Below are 22899 nucleotides of genomic sequence, written 5' to 3'. Positions count from 1 at the left end.
AGCATGCGCTGTACGCTCGGCGCGGGAGCGCGCCTAATTTAAATGATTACCGCCCCCGGCGGGATCATTTAACTTGCGCGCGCTTACGCCAGGCAAATTTGCCGGCGCGCCCTCGCAATTCACGGAGCTACTGCTCCGTGAATCGAGGGCAGCGCAAAATATTTGCGGGGGCGCAGGGCAAAATCGTTGCCCTGCTCCCCCGCAAATATCGCGCAATTCTACTTGAATCTGGGCCCATGTTGGTAATTGTAACTCCTCTGTATTGTGTGAAAACAACTCAGCATTAGCAGGTCAGAATTTTAAAATAATAAGGAAAACAAAAATTGGGGATTGAAGAATTCTTTATTTAAACACAATTCCTGTGGTGGGGTGACGTCCTGCTGATCACAACGGGGTGATGCCGATCTCATCTCTCCATAAATGTCTTCAACGGATTCCTATCCTGACACTTAAACGACTGTGATAGAAAGACAACAATGAATAAAAAATAATAGTAATTATAATTAGAGTGTAAGCTCCACTGGTACAGAGATGTGGCTGGCTCAGTGTTCTCTGTACAGCACTGCGGTATATGTCAGAGCTATAGAAATGTATAATATTAGTGTGTGACTCCGGAGGGACATTAGTGTGTAAGCTCCTCTGGTGCAGAGACTAATGCCTGACGAAGGGGCCCTACACAGCTCCGAAACGTTGCACTCTCTATGTGTTGTGATCATGCAATAAAACATCCGTTTGGACGCTATTTACGTCGTTCCATGGTGTGCTGGCAAATATTTCTACTACTAATGCCGTGTACACACGATCGGAAATTCCGACACGGAATGTTGGCTCAAACATGTGTTGCATACACACGGTCACACAAAATTTTCGATTGGCAAGAACACGGTGATGTACAACACTACAACGAGCCAAGAAAAATGAAGTTCAATGATTCCGAGCAAGCGAAAAAATTGATTCTGAGCATGCATGTTTTTTTGCGCGTCAGAATTGCATACAGATGATTGGAATTTCCGATAGGAACTTTTTCCGTTGGAAAAATAGAGAACCTGCTCTCAATCTTTTGTTGTTGTAAATTCCGACAGCAAAAGTCCAATGGAGCATCGGAATTTTCGACCAAAAGCTCACATCGGACTTTACTTGTCGGAATTTCCGATCGCGTGTGCGCGGCATAAGAGCTTTGCTTATGATACATAGTTACACCAGAGTTGGACATTGGAGAAGTTCTTCTTGGTTCAGCTTTCTACGACATGTAGCAAAGTATAAACCTATTGACTAGACTAGAGACAGGAGGAGGGGTAAGAAGGCTGCTTAACCACTTGAGACCCGCGCTATTGACAAAAGACGTCAACAGCGCGGCTCTCAGGTGCCAACGGGACGTCTTTGGACGTCTTTTTAAAAGCATTACCCGCGCGCGCCTCTGGGGGGCGTGCAGCGGGTAAACACTGTGCCGCCGCATCGCTGGGGACCCGATGCGTGTACCTGGCGGCCGCGATGTCCGCCGGGTACACGCGATCGTCGGTGACACGGCAGGTAACAGCAGAGACGTGGAGCTCTGTGTGTGTAAACACAGAGCTCCACGTGCTGTCAGAGGAGAGGAGACCGATCTGTGTCCCTTGTACATAGAGACACAGCATCGGTCACCTCCCCCAGTCACCCCCCTCCCCCCACACAGTTAGAACACACCCAGGATACCCATTTAACCCCTTCCTCACCCCCTAGTGTTAACCCCTTCCCTGCCAGTCACATTTATACAGTAATTAGTGCATTTTTATAGCACTGATCGCTGTATAAATGTGAATGGTCCCAAATTTGTGTCAAAAGTGGCGAATACGTCCGCCGCAATATCTCAGTCCCAATAAAAATCGCAGATCACCGCCATTACTAGTAAAAAAAAAATAATAAGAAAAAATCATAATTCTGTTCCCCATTTTGTAGGCGCTATAACTTTTGCGCAAACCAGTCGCTTATTGCGATTTTTTTTTTTTTACAAAAATACCTCGGAAAATACGTATCGGCCTTAACTGAGAAAAAAAATAGTTTTTTTTAAAAAAAATTGGGATATTTATTATAGCAACAAGTAAAAAAAAAATATATATTTTTTAAATTGTCGCTCTTTTTTTGTTTATAGCGCAAAAAATAAAAACCGCAGAGGTGATCAAATACCACCAAAATAAAGCTCTATTTGTGGGGAAAAAAGGACGTCAATTATGTTTGGGAGCCACGTCGCACGACCGCGCAAATGTCAGTTAAAGCGACGCAGTGCCGGAAGCTGAAATTTCGCCTGGGAACGAAGGGGGTTTATGTGCCCAGTAAGCAAGTGGTTAAGGGGCTACAAAAGTTGGTCACATTGCCTTTAGAACAGTTCCTCTGGACACGTCCCCAGCCTCCTCCCATAACATCCTTTCACAATGTTTTGCTTTTTACCTCACCAGCAGGTAATTTGTTTATTATATGCAGGGATGGACTGGCCATTGTCACTACAGGGAGTTTCCCGGTGGGCCAGTGGCTCAGTGGGCCAGCTTCAGTGACAGCGGACCGCCGCCCCCCTCTGCTCCTCTGTCTCTCCCTTCCCGCATCGCTCACCTCCTCTCCCTCCCTGCAGCACTTACCCGGGGGGATCAAACAAGCAGGGGGAGGACCAGAGGAGCATGGGGGAGGGGGCAGACAGCTGACTCAACAGCTATGGCCTGGGAGTTTCTCACTTCTGCCTAATCTTGTCCCATAAGGGGGGGGCACCAAACTGATTCTTTCCCCCGGGTGAAATAATGTTTAGCTTCCCCTCTGGTACTGCCTATTAGGCCGCGTACACACCATCCGACCAAACCGATGAAAACGGACCGAGGTTCAGTTTCATCGGTCCAAACCGTCCGTGTGTACGCCCCATCGGTCTGTTGTCCTTCGGACAAAAATGAGAGAACTTGCTTTAAAATTGAACCAAAGGACGGCTGACCATCGGTCCAAACCGATGGTTAGTACACAAAAGCATCGGTTCAAAACCCGCGTATGCTCAGAATCAAGTCGACGACGCATGTTTGGAAGCATTGAACATCGTTTTTTTCAGCACGTTGTGTGTTTGACGTCACCGCGTTCTGACCCGATCGGATTTTGAACTGATGGTGTGTACGCACATCAGACCATCAGGCTGCTTCAGCGGTGAACCGATGAAAACGGTCCGTCGGACCATTCTCATCGGATGGATTAACCGTGTGTACGCGGCCTAAGAGTACCAGTACCAGACGTTCTACTCTAATAAAGTAGAATGGCTAGTGGCTAGTAAAGGGGGAGAGGGGGCTTGGGTGGCCGGAGGGGGGGGGAGGGTGCAGAAGTTGGCCGGCCACCATGGGAGAGACCTGTAAAAGTGGGCCAGTCTGGATGAAGTCCAGGGCCAAATTTTTGTCCCAGTCCAGCCCTGCTTATATGTGCCTGAGTTGGACATTGGGCAGTTGTACTCTTGTCTGGAACTGTTGGTGAGGAAGGGTTGGTGGACTATGGCAGGGGTCATCAACCCCCGGTCCGCGGCCCACTACCGGGCCGCGGCACTTCTGCAGCCGGGCCGCGAGCAGGCGTCATGAGAGAGCCCCACATGTGGACCGCGGCACTCTGCCATTCGGACTGCAAGGAGACTTTTCTTCCTCCTGCCGTCGCTCTGTTATCCTCACAGAGCCGACAGCGGGAGGCGGAACAATTCTGGGTGGAGGGCGGAGCTGCCCAAGGTTATCAAACAGGCGATTGGCTGCTAGGACTGTCCTTCATCCTAGCAGCCAATCACCTGTTTGTTACCTTGGCCCTCCATCCAGAACTGTCCCGCCACCCTGCAACTCCTCTCCTCATGCTGTGCCTCCCTCCGATCTGTCTCTGAGTGTGGGGGACGGAACTGAGGACTGTCATGTGTGGGGGACGGAACTGAGGACTGTCATGTGTGGGGGACGGAACTGAGGACTGTCATGTGTGGGGGACGGAACTGAGGACTGTCATGTGTGTGTGTGGGGGGGGGGGCTGAGGACTGTAATGTGTGGGGAGGAAGGCTGAGGACTGTAATGTGTGGGGGGGAAGGCTAAGGACTGTAATGTGTGGGGGGGACTGAGGACTGTAATGTGGAGTTATGATATAAATAGGGGAAGACGACAGTACTGTTAATGGGGGAGCCCAGATTATGATAATACTACCAGTGACATGGTGAGTGTGAGCAGGGTCTAGCGGGGGCACTAGCTTCATCTGTTGGGGCCTTACCACATCTGATGGCAGGCAGCATGGCAAGTGACAATCCGCATCTGGTGGCAGGCAGCATGGCAAGTGACATGCTCAAAGCTCCCACTGATTCTGCATTATGGTGGGTTTAACTTTATTTATTACTACAATGTAAAAAAATAGAAATAATGCGCTGGCAAATTGCCCACGAAAAATCGGGCCTTGGCAAAATTTTCTTCCATGCAGCCGATCCCCGGTGCCAAAAAGGTTGGGGACCACTGGACTATGGTATGTGGTTGGGTGCTCACAGTTCATCTGGGACTGGCACAAGAGGTGATGTCTAATTGGATATCAATGGCTTGTTTTGTAAGTTGTTTTGGGGTGATGATTTCGGTAAGACCGTCGTCCCTCCCCCTCCTATACGGGATGGTGCTTTCTGTGTAGCATTCCATCCTTTGTTTTCAGAAGTTATTTTTTCCCTACACAATGGATATGTTTTACCAATGTTAATCTACTGTGGGTCTATGCATTTCATGCTGCATCTGTTTTCAGCTCTTCTTTCCATCACAGTCATTGTCCTTTGTACATACATTTGGATAGCTGGAGTCAGGGCTGGACTGGGACAAAAATTTGGCCCTGGACTTCATCCAGACTGGCCCACTTTGACAGGTCTCTCCCATGGCGGCCGGACAACTCCCGCACCCCCCCGGCCCCCCAAGCCCCCTCTCCCTCTTCACTAGCCACTAGCCGTTTCACTTTATTAGAGTCGAATGGCTGGTACTGGTTCTCTTATAGGCAGTACCAGTGGGGAAGCTAGACATTATTTCTACCGGGGCAAAGAATCAGTTTGGTGCCCCCCCTTATGGGATAAGATTAGGCAGAAGTGAGAAACTCCCAGGCCGCTGTCACTGAAGCCGGCCCACTGAGCCATCGGCCCACCAGGAAACTCCCTGTAGTCCCAATGGCCAGTCCATCCCTGGCTGGAATTGAGCATTGGACACATCACCTTTCTGGTTGGGAAGCTTCCAGGTTTTAACGACTGGATAGAGACAGGATTTAATAAAGGATTTGGTGACGGGGACGGGGAAAAAACATGCATGCTCGGAAGCATTAAACTTATTTTTCTCGCCTTGTCGTACTGTTGTACGTCACCGCGTTCTTGACGGTCGAAATTGAGTGTGGCCATGTGTATGCAAGCCAAGCTTGAACGGAATTCCGTCGGAAAAACCATCCGAGTTTATTCCGACAGGGAAAACCGGTCGTGTGTACAGGGCATTAGGCGTACTTAGTGTTAAAGTGTAAGTAAGGTTGACTCACACACGGGGTCCCGGCATCTGTTGACGCAGGACTCGCTGCAGCACTTCTGCTGACCTTCACAGTCTTCATCGTTCTTGCAGACGGTATCGTTGACAGACAAACATCTGAACAGCATGATGGTATTGGGCACCCCTACATAAGGACACAGTCCACTTTTTTCAGCTGAAACAAAACAAAAACATATTTTTGCCATGAATTTATTTATAGAGTCACATGCAGGGATGTCCCTAGTGCCGGGAACCCGGGGGCACATCACCCTTGTGGGATTCTCCAAGTCCAAACACTGCACACGCCCGCTGGAGCAGGTGGGAGTAAAGCAGCAGGAGCTGAAGTGCTGAAGCAGGAAGCAGATGTGAAATCGAGGATTGTTCCATGCAGGGCCGTTTGAAGGAGTTTGGGGGCCCCAAGCAAAATGGGGGCCCCCAAGCACCCCTCCCTCCAGCATGCAAAGCCTACGTTAACGCTACACATTTTTTTTTCTATTCATACCTCCCCTTCGTCCCTGTAGGCTGCCGCTGTAGCGTGGCCGAGCTCCTCTTCCCCCTGCCTCTTCCCCAGTCCCCTATCAGATAGTGCCCGGGCTGGGCCGGATACCGTGTGGTACAGGATATTCAGTTTCCTGTCCTTCCGGCCGGACTGAAAGGAAGTGAGCACTCAGTGTGCACTTCCTGTCAGTCCGGCCGGGAACAGGAAACTGAATCTCCTGTACCACGCGCGGTACCCGGCCGGACTGACAGGACTCCAGGTGGAAGGAAGAGGAACTCGGCCACGCTAGATCCTAGGAAGGGGAAGTTGGGGGCCCCAGGCCAGCTCGGGGGGCCCCAAGCAATTGTTTGTTTTGCCTGTCCTGTAGCGACGGGCCTGGTTACATGCATTTATGTTGTGTGGGCTCTAAAAAATAAACAGACCGTTTTCTTCCCTTAGTGAACCATGCACCACAGAAGAAATTTCTAATATAATAAAATCCCTTAAAACCTCAACCGCTCCTGGCCCCGACGGTTTTTCAACCATATATTATAAGAAATATACATCTCTCCTAACCCCTAGCCTCTCCAAAATGTTCAACCACATCCTGCAAGGTGGCTATTTCCCCACAGAAATGTTACTGGCTAACCTATCCCTTATACCTAAACCACAGAAAGACCATACCCTTCCACAAAATTTCCGTCCCATTTCGGTCCTCAACAACGACCTCAAACTGTTCGGCAGACTGCTCGCGAATAGATTGTCCTCAGTTATCACATCACTGATCCACACAGATCAAACGGGCTTTATCCCAGGTAGGCAAATAGTGGACAACATCAGATTGGTCACTAATCTGATCCAGGACGCCAACCTTTCTTCCCGCTCTTTGTGTTTCCTTAGCCTGGATATCCATAAGGCATTCGATAGTGTAAACTGGTCCTATTTAAATCACCTTCTACCTAAATTCGGCATCTCAGACAAATTCATTCATGGCTTCAATGCCCTATACCATTTTCCTCAAACTAGAATAAAAATCCCTGGAAACAACTCGGAATTCTTCCCCCTGAGCAGGGGTACAAGGCAGGGCTGCCCCCTTTCCCCCCTCCTTTTTGCCCTGGCCATCGAGCCTTTGGCTCACGCTATAAGATATAATACTAATATCAAAGGTTACATTAAGGGCCCACACGAATTTAAACTTAGTCTATACGCAGATGACGCTCTTCTTTCCCTCACTGACCCACTTATCTCGATCCCTAACCTTCTTTCAGAACTTCACTCATTCCACAAACTTTCCGGCCTGCAGGTTAATACCAACAAATGCTCCATTCTCCCTATTAATTATCCCCCAGACATATTAAGTAACTTACAAAAAAACTTCAATTTTATATGGTCCCCAATATCACTTAAATACCTCGGCGTAAATATCACTGCCTCCCATAACCTATTGTACAAATCCAACTACCTCCCCCTGTTTTCCCAAATCAGCGCTTTGTTGAAAATTTGGTCTACCTATCACATTTCATTTCTGGGTAGGATATGTGCATTTAAGATGTCTATCCTCCCCAAATTATTATATTTTTTTAGATCTTTACCAATTAACGTCCCTAAAACCAGACTCGAGGCATTGCAGCGTGAAATCAATAAATTCATATATAATAATAAACGACCTAGATGTGGATACTCCACAATGCATAGATCACAACGTGACGGAGGATTAGGACTCCCACACATATGGCTTTACTTTGTAGCCTCCAGACTGATTCATATGGCACAGTGGTCCTCCCCAGACGATAGTATCCCCTGGCTGAGATTCGAGTCGACCTCCATCTCACCTATTAACCTCAAAGGCATTTTATGGACTAACTCAAAACCACACCATACGCTCCCTAAGCTCAACATGATTGTTGCTCAGTCGATCCAGCTGTGGAATAGACTTAAAACTACTCTTAAACTCTCCTCGATGTCCCCTCCGCTGGCCTCCTTCTTAGGAGACCATAGATTCCCTCAAGCTTTCCGGGACAACACTCAATTCCACCGCTGGGTCGACCATAACCTCACCACTCTGAAATCCCTCACTTTCAACGCCAAATTTATCCCTTTCTCCACTCTACAGACCAGGTTCGATCTTCCATTTTTGGAACTCCCTCAGTACTCTTTAATCCAAAACTTTTATACTAGTCACTATCCATTGCCTATGGTACCCCCTAGTACATTGTTCGAGCGCATCTGCATCTCTTCTCCTAGAGATAAGGGTCTGATCTCAATAATGTATAACTACCTCAATAACTTGTCCCAATCAGAAAAGTCGGGCCCTATGCTGAAATGGGAAGCTGATTTAAAATGTACAATATCTGTGGAGTCCTGGTCCAACATGATAGATAACCTTCGTAAAAGTACATGTGCTGCAGCATACAGAGAATCACCCCTGAAGCTTCTAACTAGATGGTATATGACCCCATCTAAAATACATTCCTTCTACCCCGCTTCCCCCTCGTGTTGCTTCAGGGGTTGCCCGGAGCAAGGAGATTTCCTCCACATTTTTTGGAGCTGCAAACACCTAGACCAAGTTTGGAGTGCTATGGTCACCAGACTAGAATGCGCCCTAAAAAAGAAAATCTCCCTTTCACCCCAGATTTGTTTATTGTTTGACACCGTCCCCGACATCCCTCTCCCCTGCATTGGGCTAATTCACTCCCTGATCAGCTCCATCCACTGGATGATAGCCTATAATTGGAGATCCCAAAATCTTCCTTGGTCCCAGGTCGAATCCAGAATGGAAATGATTAGAATATCAGAAAGAATACATTATACACTTATTGATAGAATGCAGAAATTTAACGAAAAATGGTCTTACTGGTCTACTCCATCTATTCATCTGTGATAACCCCCTTTTGCCCCATGTTCTTACCTATTATCCGTTACCTCATGTCGAATCGATGGCTTGACAATTTTCTTTACTGTATACCCATGTGTGTCCTACTCCTATAAATCTCATCATCTCTGTACCTATATCATGCAATTTATGTAACCGTTGTATTTCTTGTCTTCCAAATAAAACTTTTGTAAACAAAAAAAAAAATAAACAGACCGGATACACTAAGAACGGTATTCAGCTGACTAAAGCAGAACCAAAGCTGATCCAAAGTCCACAAAACACACCTGTGCTCCCAGGGCTGGTGCACTGACACCCTAGGCAAAAACTAATTTTGCTGCCCCCTTGGCTCCACCCCTGACTCCACCCCATTTCCCCATCCAATGTAAACCCCACCTTTTTAATGAAGCGCCCATCAATGTAGCTTTACCAGCGTCCATCAATGCAGCCTCACCAGCACCCATCATTGAAACCTCACTGGCACCCATCAATGAAGCCTCACCAGCACCCATCAATGCAGCCTACCAGCGCCCCATCAATGCAGCCTACCAGCGCCCATCAATGCAGCCTACCAGTGCCCCATCTATGCAGCCTCACCAGCGCCCATCTATGCAGCCTCACCAGCACCTATCTATGCAGCCTCACCAGCGCTGATCAATGCAGCCTCACCAGCGCCCATCAATGCAGCCTCACCAGTGCCTATCAATGAATTGTTGCTTACTTACATTGATTTGGGATACAGTCCTCCGCCGCTGACTCTATGTGCGAATGGAGTCGGCTGCCTGCTGATGCTGAGACTTATAGTCAGATTCAGAAAGACTGGCTTAATTTTGAGTCGGCGTAGCGTATCGCATATACGCTACGCCGCCATAAGTCAGAGAGGCAAGTGCTGTATTCACAAAGCACTTGCTTCCTAAGTTACGGCGGCGTAGCGTAAATGGGACGGCCTAAGCGCGCCTAATTCAAATGAGGAACAGGGGGCGTGTTTTATGTTAATGACTTGTGAACCGACGTGTTTGACGTTTTTAACGAAAGGCGCATGCGCCGTCCGTGGACATATCCCAGCGTGCATTGCTCCAAAGTACGCCGCAAGGACGTTATTGGTTTCGATGTGAACGTAAATTACGTCCAGCCCTATTCGCGAACGACTTACGCAAACGACGTAAAATTTTCAAAATTCAACGCGGGAACGACGTCCATACTTAACATTGGCTAGGCCAGCTTTTTGTTCGACTAACTTTACGCCGGAAAACGCCTTATGTAAACGGCGTATCTTTACTGCGACGGGCAAGCGTACGTTCATGAATAGGCGTATTTCGCTGATTTACGCATTCTAGGCGTAAATCAGCGTTCACGCCCCTAGCGGCCGGTGGAACTAAACAGCTAAGATACGACGGCGCAAGCAGTCGTATCTTAGCTACATTTAAGTGTATCTCAATTTGAGAATATACTTAAATGTACGACGGCGCAGATTCAGAGTTACGACGGCGTATCTACTGATACGCCGGCTTAACTCTTTGTGAATCTAGCTATTAGTTGCTTGTTGCAGAGAGAAGAGAGTAGGAACACCAGTGGCCGGGGCACCCTAGGCGGCTGCCTAGTTTGCCTAGTGGTAGCACCGGCCCCGTCTGCTCCAACAGTGGGCAGCACAGTGGTGTAGTGAGTATCACTCTCACCTAGCTTAGAAAAGGATGCTGGTTTAAATCCCGACCACGACACTACCTGCCTGGAGTTTGCATGTTCTCCCTTGTATATATTTATGTATTTTTTGTATATTCTAATAGGTTGTATTTTTCTTTTGGGACCGAATTTTCGAATTTTGTGTATTTTGTGTAACTATTCTATATTTTGTATTAAAATATATATTTTTTATATTTTTGATTTCATTTATTGCCCTTAAAATCCCATTTCTTTGAGGTAACTTTCCTTTTTTGCATGTTCTCCCTGTGCCTGCGTGGGTTTCTTTGGGGTACTCCGGTTTCCTCCTACACTCCAAGATCATGCTGTGTCAGAGAACCAACCGTGGAAGGACTGGCAGACCTGTCTTGCACGTACCAACGAGCATGCGCGCGCATACGGGCAACAACACCGTAAATGCAGTGTTCTTTACTGCGCACGCACGTGCGCCATTACGCACGCAATGCGGGCAGGACTCCTGGCGTCAGTTCCCTATTTAAAGCTTGCTGCAGCAGTCATCAACTGCTGCATGATCTTCAGCCCTTGATGTGATCCTGAGTTCTTGTTCCTGTTCTCCTTGTATTTCTGTTGACGACCCGGCTTGCCTGACCAGACTTCTCCGTGCATGACCCCTGGCTTGTCTCTCGGCTTATCCTTTGTCCTGTTCCTGTCTGCTGGATCCAGTGTATGACCTCGGCTTGCCTTCTGACCTGTTCCAGTCACTTCCTGCTTTCTGTGTATGACTACCGGCTTGGCTCCTGACTCCGCCCCTGGGTTTCCTGCCAGTCTACCTTATCTGTTACTTCCGTGGTACCCCTGCCTGACTGCGTATCCTGGTCTACAGCTGATCTCCAACATCTACTCAGCAAGTCACAGCTGGCAACTCCTGCATCTCTGGGCATAGCACCCTCTGTGTCACCTCCAGGGGGCGTTCTGCACTTAGTCGCAAGGGAAGCTCTCTCAGCACTTCGGCCTCTGGTAAGGTACGTGACATGCTGGTAGGTTAATTGGCTTCTATCTAAATTGGCCCTAGTACATTAATGTGTGTTAGGGACCTTAGATTGCAAGCTCCTTGAGGGTAGGGACTGATGTACATTCAACAACCACAAGAGCCCTCTTCGGCAACATATTTTTGGTCTCTTCCAGGTGCTGGTCTTTGGGCATCTTGATTAGCCGGAATGGGCACAGAATAGGGTGACCACATTTCCCAACTGCCATTCAGGGACACCCTCCCTTCCCAAAAATCAGCTTGTGTTGTAACCATTCACACCACAGTGATTTGACACAAGAGGCGGGATTTATGATTTCTCCAATCACAAGCAGGGGGCGGGATTGTTCTCCTCCAGGCATTCCCGGCCAGGACAAGTACCGTCGGTGAGTAAAGCGGTGATTTGGTGGCCTTTTTTGGGGGCATCAGATTGGCCCTGGGGGTGGCTGTGTCAGTTTCATTCCGGGACACTGTATTGTCCTGGAATGAATGTGCCCGGGACAGACCTGCAAAATGCGGGACTGTCCCGGGCAATGCGGGACTGTCCCGGGCAATCCGGGACACATGGACACCTAGCACAGAACCAGACAGAATGGCTCAGTGCCTTGATTGCTATGAACAGTATTCAGCTGCCTAAAGCAAAACCAAAACGTAACCAAAGTCCACAAAAAATACCTCTGCTCCAACAGTCCGACAACCACAAGAGCCCTCTTTGGCATCATCTTTTTGACAACTTCCGGATGCTGGTCTTTGGGCGTCTTGATTAGCCGGCATGGGCACGGAACCAGACAGAATGGCTCAATGACTTGATCGTAGTGATGGCCAATGACAGTGATCACAATGCTCCTACTAACCTCCAGTGATAAGGGGGTACGCTGAACAGCAAGGGGGGGGACATTGACACCACTGAGCCGCAAGGGGGTACACAGGGGGCATATTTAACATAGAAGAGGCACAATGGCCAACAATGGAAGATGGGCACAGACACTGACTGCCAATGTAAAAGAGATATATACCATGACAGAAAATGTAAAGGGGGCACAGCCACTGACCACAGTCTGGGTATTTTTACTCCTGTTAACTACCAACTCAAGGCATTTTTCTCCTACAGATCACTGATGCCCCCTCCCACTAAATACCAACACTGGCCACTTTTTCTTCTCCCTGACCACAAATGCCAGACATTTTTCCTCTATCCAACCATCAATTCCATGCATTTTGTTCTCTTGCTGATAACAGACACCAGACATTTTCCACTTGTTGATCACAGACACCCGTCATCCTTTCCTCCAGCAATATAAGGGCCACTATGACATACACTGCTGATAGCTGAACTCTATACATTGGGGGGGGGGGGGGTTCAGAACTAAAGCAGACTGAATATGTAGTAGCTGATAAGCATTGAAAATGAAAAATAGCTTCTGATTGACTGCCATGTACAGCAATTTCAGATTCTGGCTGAAAAGTTTAGATAGATACCCTCACTGTATTGTACATTACATACTCCTGATCTCTACATTACATACTCCTGATCTGCACATAACATACTTTGGCCCCTGCATTCTATACATTACATACTCCTGACCCTCTGCACTCTGTACATTACCTAATCCCAACCCCCACACTATGTACATTCACTTTGTACATTACATACTCCTGGTCCCTGTACTCTGTACATTACATACTCCTGACCCTTGCACTCAGTACATTACACACTCCTATTCCTTGCACTCTGTACATTACATACTCCTGATCTTCTGCACTCTGTACATTACCTAATCCCAACCCCCACACTATGTACATCAGCGGCCCGCGGACCGGTTTTAAATGGCCCACGGGTGCCGCGGAAGTGTAGATCGAGGTGCATGAAGAGTAGGGGTGCAACAGATCGTCATTGATCCGTGATCCGCACGGATCAATGACTTCGGATCGGCACACACGTGATCCGTGGCGTGCCGCGGGACTGCAGAGCAAAGCGGTAAAAAACACATTGAAATTGTCTCCGCTCTGTTTGCACACAGCCCGCCTGCTCTTAACCACGCTGTGATAGACAGAATGCGTGTCCAATGCGCTGATGTGTTTTGTCTATTACAGCGTGGGCTTAGGAGGAGGTGGGGCTGTGTGTGAGCAGGAGTGGAGACGTTTGAACATACGAGCGGTGAGTTGGTTTCTAGCAGAGAATGTGCTGCTGCCGCCCGTCCGTTCCCCCCCCACACCTCTCCCTGCTGGCTCTGTCCCCCCCCCTCCTCCTCCCCCCAGCTGCCGTCCGTCCGTCCCCCCCCCCCCAGCTGCCGTCCGTCCGTTCCCCCCCTCCTCCCCCCAGCTGCCGTCCGTCCGTTCCCCCCACACCTCTCCCGGCTGGCTCTGCCCCCCCCTCCTCCCCCCAGCTGCCGAGTCTCCTGTCCTTGCTGCAGATAGCACACAGTGAGAGGGGTGAGCTGTGCTCTTCCCATCTCAACTGTGAGGACTGTTTTTGGAGGTGACAGGGTTAACAAAGAGAACCTGTCACCTTCAATTGCTATGACACAGGGAATTGTTTTCTCCTGTGTGATAGCAATAAAGTAAAATGTAAAAAAAAATAAGAAATAATAATTCAATTAATAAAAAAATAAGTAATTAAAAAGTAAAGAAGAAGAAAAATAATATTAAAAATAAGAAAATTATACAAAAATTTAAGTAAAAACGACAAGCTACAAAAAAAGTGATAATGTAATAAAAAAAAAGAAACAAAAAATATTTGAACTAACCGTGCCGCCCCTGCCATCCAACTGCTATTCTCCGGGGGGGGGTGGTTCGGTTGGTGAGGAGGGGGTGCATTGCAGAACCTGGCCTTGGGGTGGCAGGGAAAGGAAATCCAGCCCTGCTGGCTGCCCTCTCACTTCTTCCAACCTGGCGAGGCGGCAATTTGGGGAAAAGTGAGGGGGCAATTTGGGGCACAGTGAGGCAGCAATTTGGGGCACAGTGAGGCGGCAATTTGGGGCAAAGTGAGGCGGCAATTTGGGGCACAGTGAGGCAGAAATTTGGGGCACAGTGAGGCGGCAATTTGGGGCAAAGTGGGGCACACCAGGGAACATGGGGCACACCAGGGAACATGAGAGCACATCAGGGCACATGGGGCACAGCACATCAGGACAGGGCACATGGCACATCAGGGTACAGGACATGGCACATCAGGGCACAGCACATCAGGACAGGGCACATGGCACATCAGGGTACAGGGCACATGAAACAGCACATCAGGGTACAAAGCACAGCACATCAGGACAGGGCACATGGCACATCAGGGTACAGGGCACATGAAACAGCACATCAGGTTACAAAGCCCAGCACATCAGGGTACATGGGGTAGCTGGGCTTTGTACCCTGATGTGCTGTTTCATGTGCCCTGTACCCTGATGTGCCATGTGCCCTGTCCTGATGTGCTGTGCCCTGATGTGCCATGTGCCATGTCCTGATGTGCTCTCATGTGCCCCATGTTCCCTGGTGTGCCCCATGTTCCCGGATTGTGCCCTGATGTGCTCTCATGTGCCCTGGTGTGCTCGTATGTGCCCCATGTGCCCTGATATGCCCCATGTGCCCTGATGTGCTGTGATTGTGCCCCATGTACCCTGATGTGGCCCATGTACTCTGATGTGCCATGTGCCCCATGTACCCTGATGTGCCCCATGTACCCTGATGTGCTGGGCTTTGTACCCTGATGTGCTGTTTCATGTGCCCTGTACCCTGATGTGCCATGTGCCCTGTCCTGATGTACTGTGCCCTGATGTGCCATGTCCTGCACTGTGCCATGTGCCCTGTCCTGATATGCCCTGCCCTGATGTGCCGTGCTCCCTGATGTGGCCTGTTGTGCTGTACCCCTATGTGCTGATGTGCTGGGCTTTGTACCCTGATGTGCTGGGCTTTGTACCCTGATGTGCGCTGTGCACTCATGTGTGCTGTGCCCTGTGCCCTGATGTGCTATTGTGGTGACCGGGGAGGGTGAGCCCCACGGCCACACACATGCGCTTGATGATAGCTACTTGGTTCTTGGGGCTAGGAGCCCAGGGTCAGGTGGTATTAACCCTTAGTGAGGGCCAGATGGTATTAACCCTCTCTGTCACGTGACGCCACTGTAGTCTTGGTATACCCTGGGAAACTACAGCTCCGGGGGCCTCCGTATCCCCGCTAGTTAGGATGGTAATGACACAGTCCACAACAGGGGTTAATACAATGAAGGCTTTACTGGCATGAAGGCAGGTGTCAAAATCTTCACAGCGTTTAAACAGAGTGTCACAAAGGTTCTGCAGACAATCTCTAGAGGATCACACAGCTGATAATGCTTGAGCTTAGCTGATCATATATATACTCGGCTGCTGAGGCCGGATTAGTAATTCAGGGCCTATGCTTAACTAGGCTGAAAAATAGATACACTTACTGAAGTGTCGGTAGACTTGAGGCTTTTCACCGGAATAACGGATTGATCCGATGAATGAGCTGAAGTTCTGGTTCTGTAGTGTTTAGGGATACTCCAAGCTTTGCTGTACTTTCTCCTGAACTGGAGGCCTCTGGCCTGCACTGCTTCTCCTCTGACTGTGTTTTGCTCTGCTCTGCCAGGAACTGTGTGAAGCACTAGACTGACTTAAACAGGAAGTACAATCCCTTATAAGGGCCTGATGAGACTGAAGCCCATTGGTTGAGAGCTGTGGATCATAGAGACTGACCTGTATTCCCCTTGGAACTTACATTCAAAGTTTGTTACAAGTTAAAGTATAACACAACACAGTAAGGTCTTGTCTAGCACTTAGTCCTCCTGACTCTAATACACTCTGACTGAACATGAGATGGCTGACTAAACCTCTTAAAGCTATACACACCAAATAAACGTATTATCAACCATAACAGTGTAAATCACATCATGACTAGCTGAGACCCCGCAGGGGAGACCCCACAATCCGAGGGCCTCCATCTGACAGGGCCTACAGCAAATACCTGTACTGGGACACCACACTATACCCTAATGGTGAGTGGTCAGTGTGTAGTGTAGTGGTCAGTGTGCAGTGTAGTGGTCAGGGTTAATAATGCGTTCGCTGACACCAGTACTGTTTTTGAAGTTTGCATGCGGCCCCCCATGGTATATGGAAACTTGTCTTGTGGCCCTCAGGTAATTTGAGTTTGAGACCCCTGATGTACATTCACTTGGAAATTACATGCTCCTGGCCCCTGTACTCTGTACATTATATACTTCCGACCCTCGCACTCTGTACATTACATTCTCCTACCCCTTGCACTATGTACACTACATACTCCTGACCCTCGCACTCTGTACATTACATACTCCTGACCATCGCACTCTGTAAACTACATACTCATGACCCTCGCAGTCAGTACATTACAAACTCTTGACCTTCACACTGTGTACATTATACACTCCTATCCCTTGCACTCTGTTCATAACATACTCCTGACCCTCACACTCTGTACATTGCATACTCTTGGCCCTCACACTCTGTACATTACATACTCTTGGCCCTCACACTCTGTACATTACATACTCTTGACCCTAACACTCTGTACATTATACACTCCTATCCCTTGCACTCTGTACATAACATACTCTTGACCCTCACACTCTGTACATTGCATACTCTTGACCCTCACACTCTGTACATTATATACTTCCGACCCTCGCACTCTGTACATTACACTCTCCTACCCCTTGTACTCTGTACACTACATACTCCTGACCCTCGCACTCTGTACATTACATACTCCTGACCCTCATACTCTGTAAACTACATACCCCTGGCCCTCGCACTCAGTACATTACATACTCTTGACCCTCACACTGTGTACATTATACACTCCTATACCTTGCACTCTGTACATAACATACTCCTGACCCTCACACTCTGTACATTACATACTCTTGACCCTCACACTCTGTACATTACATACTCTTGAGTCTTGACCCTCACACTCTGTACCTTATACACTCCTATCCCTTGCTCTCTGTACATAACATACTCCTGACCCTCGCACTCTGTAAACTACATACTCCTGACCCTCGCACTCAGTACATTACACACTCCTATTCCTTGCACTCTGTACACTACATACTCCTGACCCTCACACTCTGTACATTACATACTCTTGACCCTCACACTCTGTACATTATACACTCCTATCCCTTGCACTCTGTACATTACATACTCCTGACCCTCGCGCTCTCTACATTACACACTCCTATCCCTTGCACTCTGTACACTATATATTCCTGACCCTCACACTCTGTACATTACATACTCCGGACCTTTGCACTCTGTACATTACATACTCCTGACCTTTGCACTCTGTACATTACAGGCTCCTATGTCTTGCAGTCTGCATATTACATACTCCTGACTCATGAGCTCTGAACGTTACATATTCCTGACCAAAGTGTTCATTGACTCACCAGTCGCTAATTGCTAAGTAGTTTCCAGCTAATCCAAAGCAGTTTTTTGAGAGACTATTTCCTCGTCGGGTCCACCTTTTTGTTAATTGACAGCACACAACAGTGGGTGGATCCATAGTCATTATTCAGTCCAATAGCTGCTTTCTAACCTGCTTTCTGCCATCTGCTGTCAATCAAATATAAGGCGGACCTGATGGAGAAGCTGTTTCTCAGTTTCTCATCAGGCTCCACCCACCAGTGACTCAAGTCATTCCTTAAAGGGACACTAAAGGTTCCCGTTTAAAAAAAAAACAATAACAAGCATGTTATACTTACCTCCAATGTGCAGCTAGTTTTGCACACAGTGGCCCCGATCTTGGTCTTCTGGGGTCCCTCGGCGGCTGTCTCGGCTCCTCCCCACAAGAACTAACCCCCTTCATGGGAGCTCTCTCTCATGGGGGTTGGTTCTTGCGGGCCGGCTCCCGTGATACAGCCGACAGCTATAGCCGCAGACTGTATCACTCGTCCCCGCCCCCCCTTGAGTACTTATACCACCACCTACTATCAGAAGAACTAATACTGTATAATATGAGAATCGGTGTTGCGTCTTTTTCTGCATAAACAACATGCTAACATAAACAATGTATAGTAATACAAATTCTTTAGATTGAGGCTGAGGAGCTCAGCTTTAAAAAAAAAATGTGCCCAATCACCTCCCCAACACCAAAACACTTACCAGAAGACACGGCTTGAAGTAAGATGATCCCCAGGAGGACGGAGAGGGCCCCGACTGTGGACGGTCTCATGGCTGCTTACCGGAGTGAATATCCGTGTTGTAGCTCCATCTCTGGAATTTATATCAGAAACTCTATTGGGCGGAAAGTGGCAGAACAGGTATAGGAACCGGTTTTGTTCCTTGTAGTCTGCAATACTCTCCTATGAGGCGTAAAGCATCTACTACATAATATTTATGATTTCTTCTATGATTCACAGCAGCCACGCCAGTTGTTTTGTATCAAGTATCAATTACATTATCGCTTTCCACCTATTCTAGTTCCTCATTGCAAAAAAAACTATTGATGAATTGGTGTTGGTAAGTTGGGCAGAAATTCTGTTATTACCAGGGCTTTTTTTCTCAGAGAATAGGTGCAGGAACTCCCTACTTCCGAGTCACCTGTTGTGTCCACCCCCTACCCACCTCCGAGCACCATTCCTTAGTTCCAGCCCCTACCCACCTCCGAGCACCATTCTTTGGTTACACTCCCTACCCACCTCCGAGCACCATTCCTTGGTTCCACTCCCTACCCACCTCCGAGCACCATTCTTTGGTTCCACTCCCTACCCACCTACGAGCACCATTACTTGGTTCCAACCCTCTACCTACCTCTGAGCACCATTCGTTGGTTCCACCCCCTACCTACCTCCGAGCACCATTTCTTTGTTCCACCCCCTACCCACCTCCAAGCACCATTCTTTGGTTCCACTCCCTATCCACCTACGAGCAACATTGCTTGGTTCCACAACCTACCCACCTATGAGCACCATTCCTTGGTTCCAAACCCTCTACTTACCTCTGAGCACCATTCCTTGGTTCCACCCCCTACCCACCTCCGAGCACCATTCTTTGGTCCCACTCCCTACCCACCTACAAGCACCATTCCTTGGTTCCAACCCTCTACTTACCTCTGAGCACCATTCGTTGGTTCCACCCCCTACCTACCTCCGAGCACCATTTCTTGGTTCCACCCCCTACCCATCTCCGAGCACCATTCTTTGGTTCCACCCCCTACCCACCTACGAGCACCATTCCTTGGTTCCAACCCTCTACTTACCTCCGAGCATCATTCGTTGGTTCCACCCCCTACCTACCTCCCAGCACCATTCCTTGGTTCCACTCCCTACCCACCTCCGAGCACCATTCTTTGGTTCCACCCCCTACCCACCTACGAGCACCATTCCTTGGTTCCACCCCCTACCCACCTCCAAGCACCATTCTTTGGTTCCACTCCCTATCCACCTACGAGCAACATTGCTTGGTTCCACAACCTACCCACCTATGAGCACCATTCCTTGGTTCCAAACCCTCTACTTACCTCTGAGCACCATTCCTTGGTTCCACCCCCTACCCACCTCCGAGCACCATTCTTTGGTCCCACTCCCTACCCACCTACAAGCACCATTCCTTGGTTCCAACCCTCTACTTACCTCTGAGCACCATTCGTTGGTTCCACCCCCTACCTACCTCCGAGCACCATTTCTTGGTTCCACCCCCTACCCATCTCCGAGCACCATTCTTTGGTTCCACCCCCTACCCACCTACGAGCACCATTCCTTGGTTCCAACCCTCTACTTACCTCCGAGCATCATTCGTTGGTTCCACCCCCTACCTACCTCCCAGCACCATTCCTTGGTTCCACTCCCTACCCACCTCCGAGCACCATTCTTTGGTTCCACCCCCTACCCACCTACGAGCACCATTCCTTGGTTCCAACCCTCTACCCACCTCTGAGCACCATTCCTTGGTTCCACCCCCTACCCACCTCTGAGCACCATTCTTTGGTTCCACTGCCTACCCACCTACGAGCACCATTCCTTGGTTCCAACCCTCTACTTACCTCTGAGCACCATTCGTTGGTTCCACCCCCTACCTACCTCCGAGCAACATTCCTTGGTTCCGCTCCCTACCCACCTATGAGCACCATTTCTTGGTTCCACTCCCTACCAACCTATGAGCACCATTCCTTGGTTCCACTCCCTACCAACCTCTGAGCACCATTCCTTGGTTCCACCCCCTACCCACCTCTCAGTAATAGATTCAGAACCAAGTATCAATTTGTGGTGCTAAGTAATTTTTATAGGATAGGAAGTAAAATAGATCACCTGTAGACAGCAACAATAGACTCTGAACAGCTAGCAACAATAGACCCCTTCCCTCAACAGTTGATGTCTCCCAGCAACGATTGTCTCCCAGTAGCATAAGAGCCCTCCAGCAACAGAAGATCCTCTACCAGCAACAACTGACCTCCCCAGCAACAATAGACCCTCCCCCTGTAAAAATAGATCCACTCCAGCAACAATAGATCCCCCAGCAGACAGCATTTATAGACCCTCCAGTACACCCCAGCCAGAGAACAGGCCAAGGGGCCAAACACGGGCGGTTGCAGATTGGGATCAGGCAGTAGAGTAGTCCAGGAACAGGCCGAGGGTCAAACACGGGTGGTTGCAGGTTGTCATCAGGCAATAGAGTAGTCCAGGAACAGGCCGAGTGTCAAACGCGGGTGGTTGCAGGTTGGGATCAGGCAATAGAGTAGTCCAGGAACAAGCCCAGGGTCAATCACAAGTGGTAGCAAATACAGATGGGACGTCCTCCCAGAATCTTGTTCCCACGCGCCCCCAGGGGCACACTCCCGGAAATGACAGAGCAATCAATTGTAAACAAACCGGCGTCATGTGATGACGCCGGTTTTTTGACGCGGAGGCAGCAGCAGTGCTGGATCTGTGACAATTGCAGTCACATATCCAGCCATCCATCCCTCCGTGCTCAGCCATCCCTGCCAATACTCTGCAATACACAATACCCTGCAATACCCCCTGTCAATACTCTGCAATACCCCCTGCCAATACTCTGCAATACCCCGCAATACCCTGCAGTACTCTGCAATACTCCGCAATACTCCGCAATACCCTGCAATTCTCCGCAATACTCCGCAATACCCCGCAATACCCTGCGATACTCCGCAATGCTCCGTAATACCCTGCAATACTTCACAATACCCTGCAATACTCCGCAATACCCTGCAATACTCTGCAATACCCTGCGATACTCCACAATACTCCGTAATACCCTGCAATACCCTGCAATACCCTGCAATACTCCGCAATACTCCGCAATACCCTGCAATACTCCGCAATACTCCGTAATACTCCACAATACCCTGCAATACTCTGCAATACCCCGCAATACCCTGCAATACTCCGCAATACTCCATAATACTCCACAATACCCTGCAATACTCCGCAATACCCTGCAATACTGTGCAATAACCTGTAATACTCTGCAATACTCTGCAATACCCCACAATACTCCGCAATACTCAGCAATACTCCGCAATACCCCGCAATACTCTGCAATACTCTGCAATACTCTGCAATACTCTGCAATACCCTGCAATACTCTGCAATACCCTGCAATACTCCACAATACCTTGCCAATACTCGCAATACCCTGTAATACCCTGCAATACGTCCCCACCCCCCTCCAGCCACTCTCCGGTGTTTCCACCGACTCACCGCTACGATCAAAGCCAGGATAACATTTTTTTCAGGCTTCCCAGCCTAGAGGTGATATGTGGGGTCTTATTGACCCCATATCTCACTGTAAAGAGGACCTGTCATGCTATATTCCTATTGCAAGGGATGTTTACATTACTTATAATAGGAATAAAAGTGATAAAAAAAAAAATTTGGGGGAAAAAAGTGTGAAACTAAAATGAATAAAGTAAAATGAACAATATTTTTTTTTTTAAAGTGCCCCTGTCCCCGCACGCTCGCATGCAGAAGCAAACACACACGTAAGTCCCGCCCACATATAGAAACGGTGCTCAAGCTACACATGTGAGGTATCGCTGCGAACGTTAGAGCGAGAGCAATCATTTTAGCCCTAGACCTTCTCTGTAACTAAAAACTGGGAACCAGTAAAGCGTCGCCTATGGGGATTTTTAAGTAGCAAAGTTTGGCGCCATTCCACGAGCGTGTGCAATTTTGAAGGGTGACATGTTAGGTATCTATTTACTCGGCGTAACTTCATCTTTCACATTATGCAAAAAAACTGGGCTAACTTTACTGTTTGTTTTTTTTTTAAGCACACAACCTTGTTTTTTTAAACACGTTCGAAACATTGCTGCACAAATACCTTGCGAGATAAAAAGTTGTAATGACCGCCATTGTATTCTCTAAGGACTTTGCTAAAAAAAATATATA

The 22899-nt window shown here is 48.6% G+C and overlaps 1 protein-coding gene across 1 annotated transcript; it reads right to left on the bottom strand.

Moving 5' to 3' along the window:
- Positions 1-323: 323 nt before the first annotated feature.
- Positions 324-18804, bottom strand: LOC120935987 (auswaprin-a-like). Its single transcript, XM_040348047.1, has 3 exons — positions 18656-18804; positions 5506-5667; positions 324-457 (listed from the first exon to the last, which is right to left on the bottom strand). The coding sequence occupies exons 1-3, from the start codon at positions 18723-18725 to the stop codon at positions 450-452; spliced, it is 240 nt and encodes a 79-aa protein (XP_040203981.1). The 5' UTR covers positions 18726-18804; the 3' UTR covers positions 324-449.
- Positions 18805-22899: the final 4095 nt, after the last annotated feature.

The sequence above is a fragment of the Rana temporaria genome, chromosome 4 (genome assembly GCF_905171775.1).
Source record: "Rana temporaria chromosome 4, aRanTem1.1, whole genome shotgun sequence".
Lineage (NCBI taxonomy): Eukaryota > Metazoa > Chordata > Amphibia > Anura > Ranidae > Rana > Rana temporaria.
The sequence above is the reverse complement of the archived record's forward strand: the minus strand, read 5'-3'. Positions and strand labels throughout refer to the sequence as shown.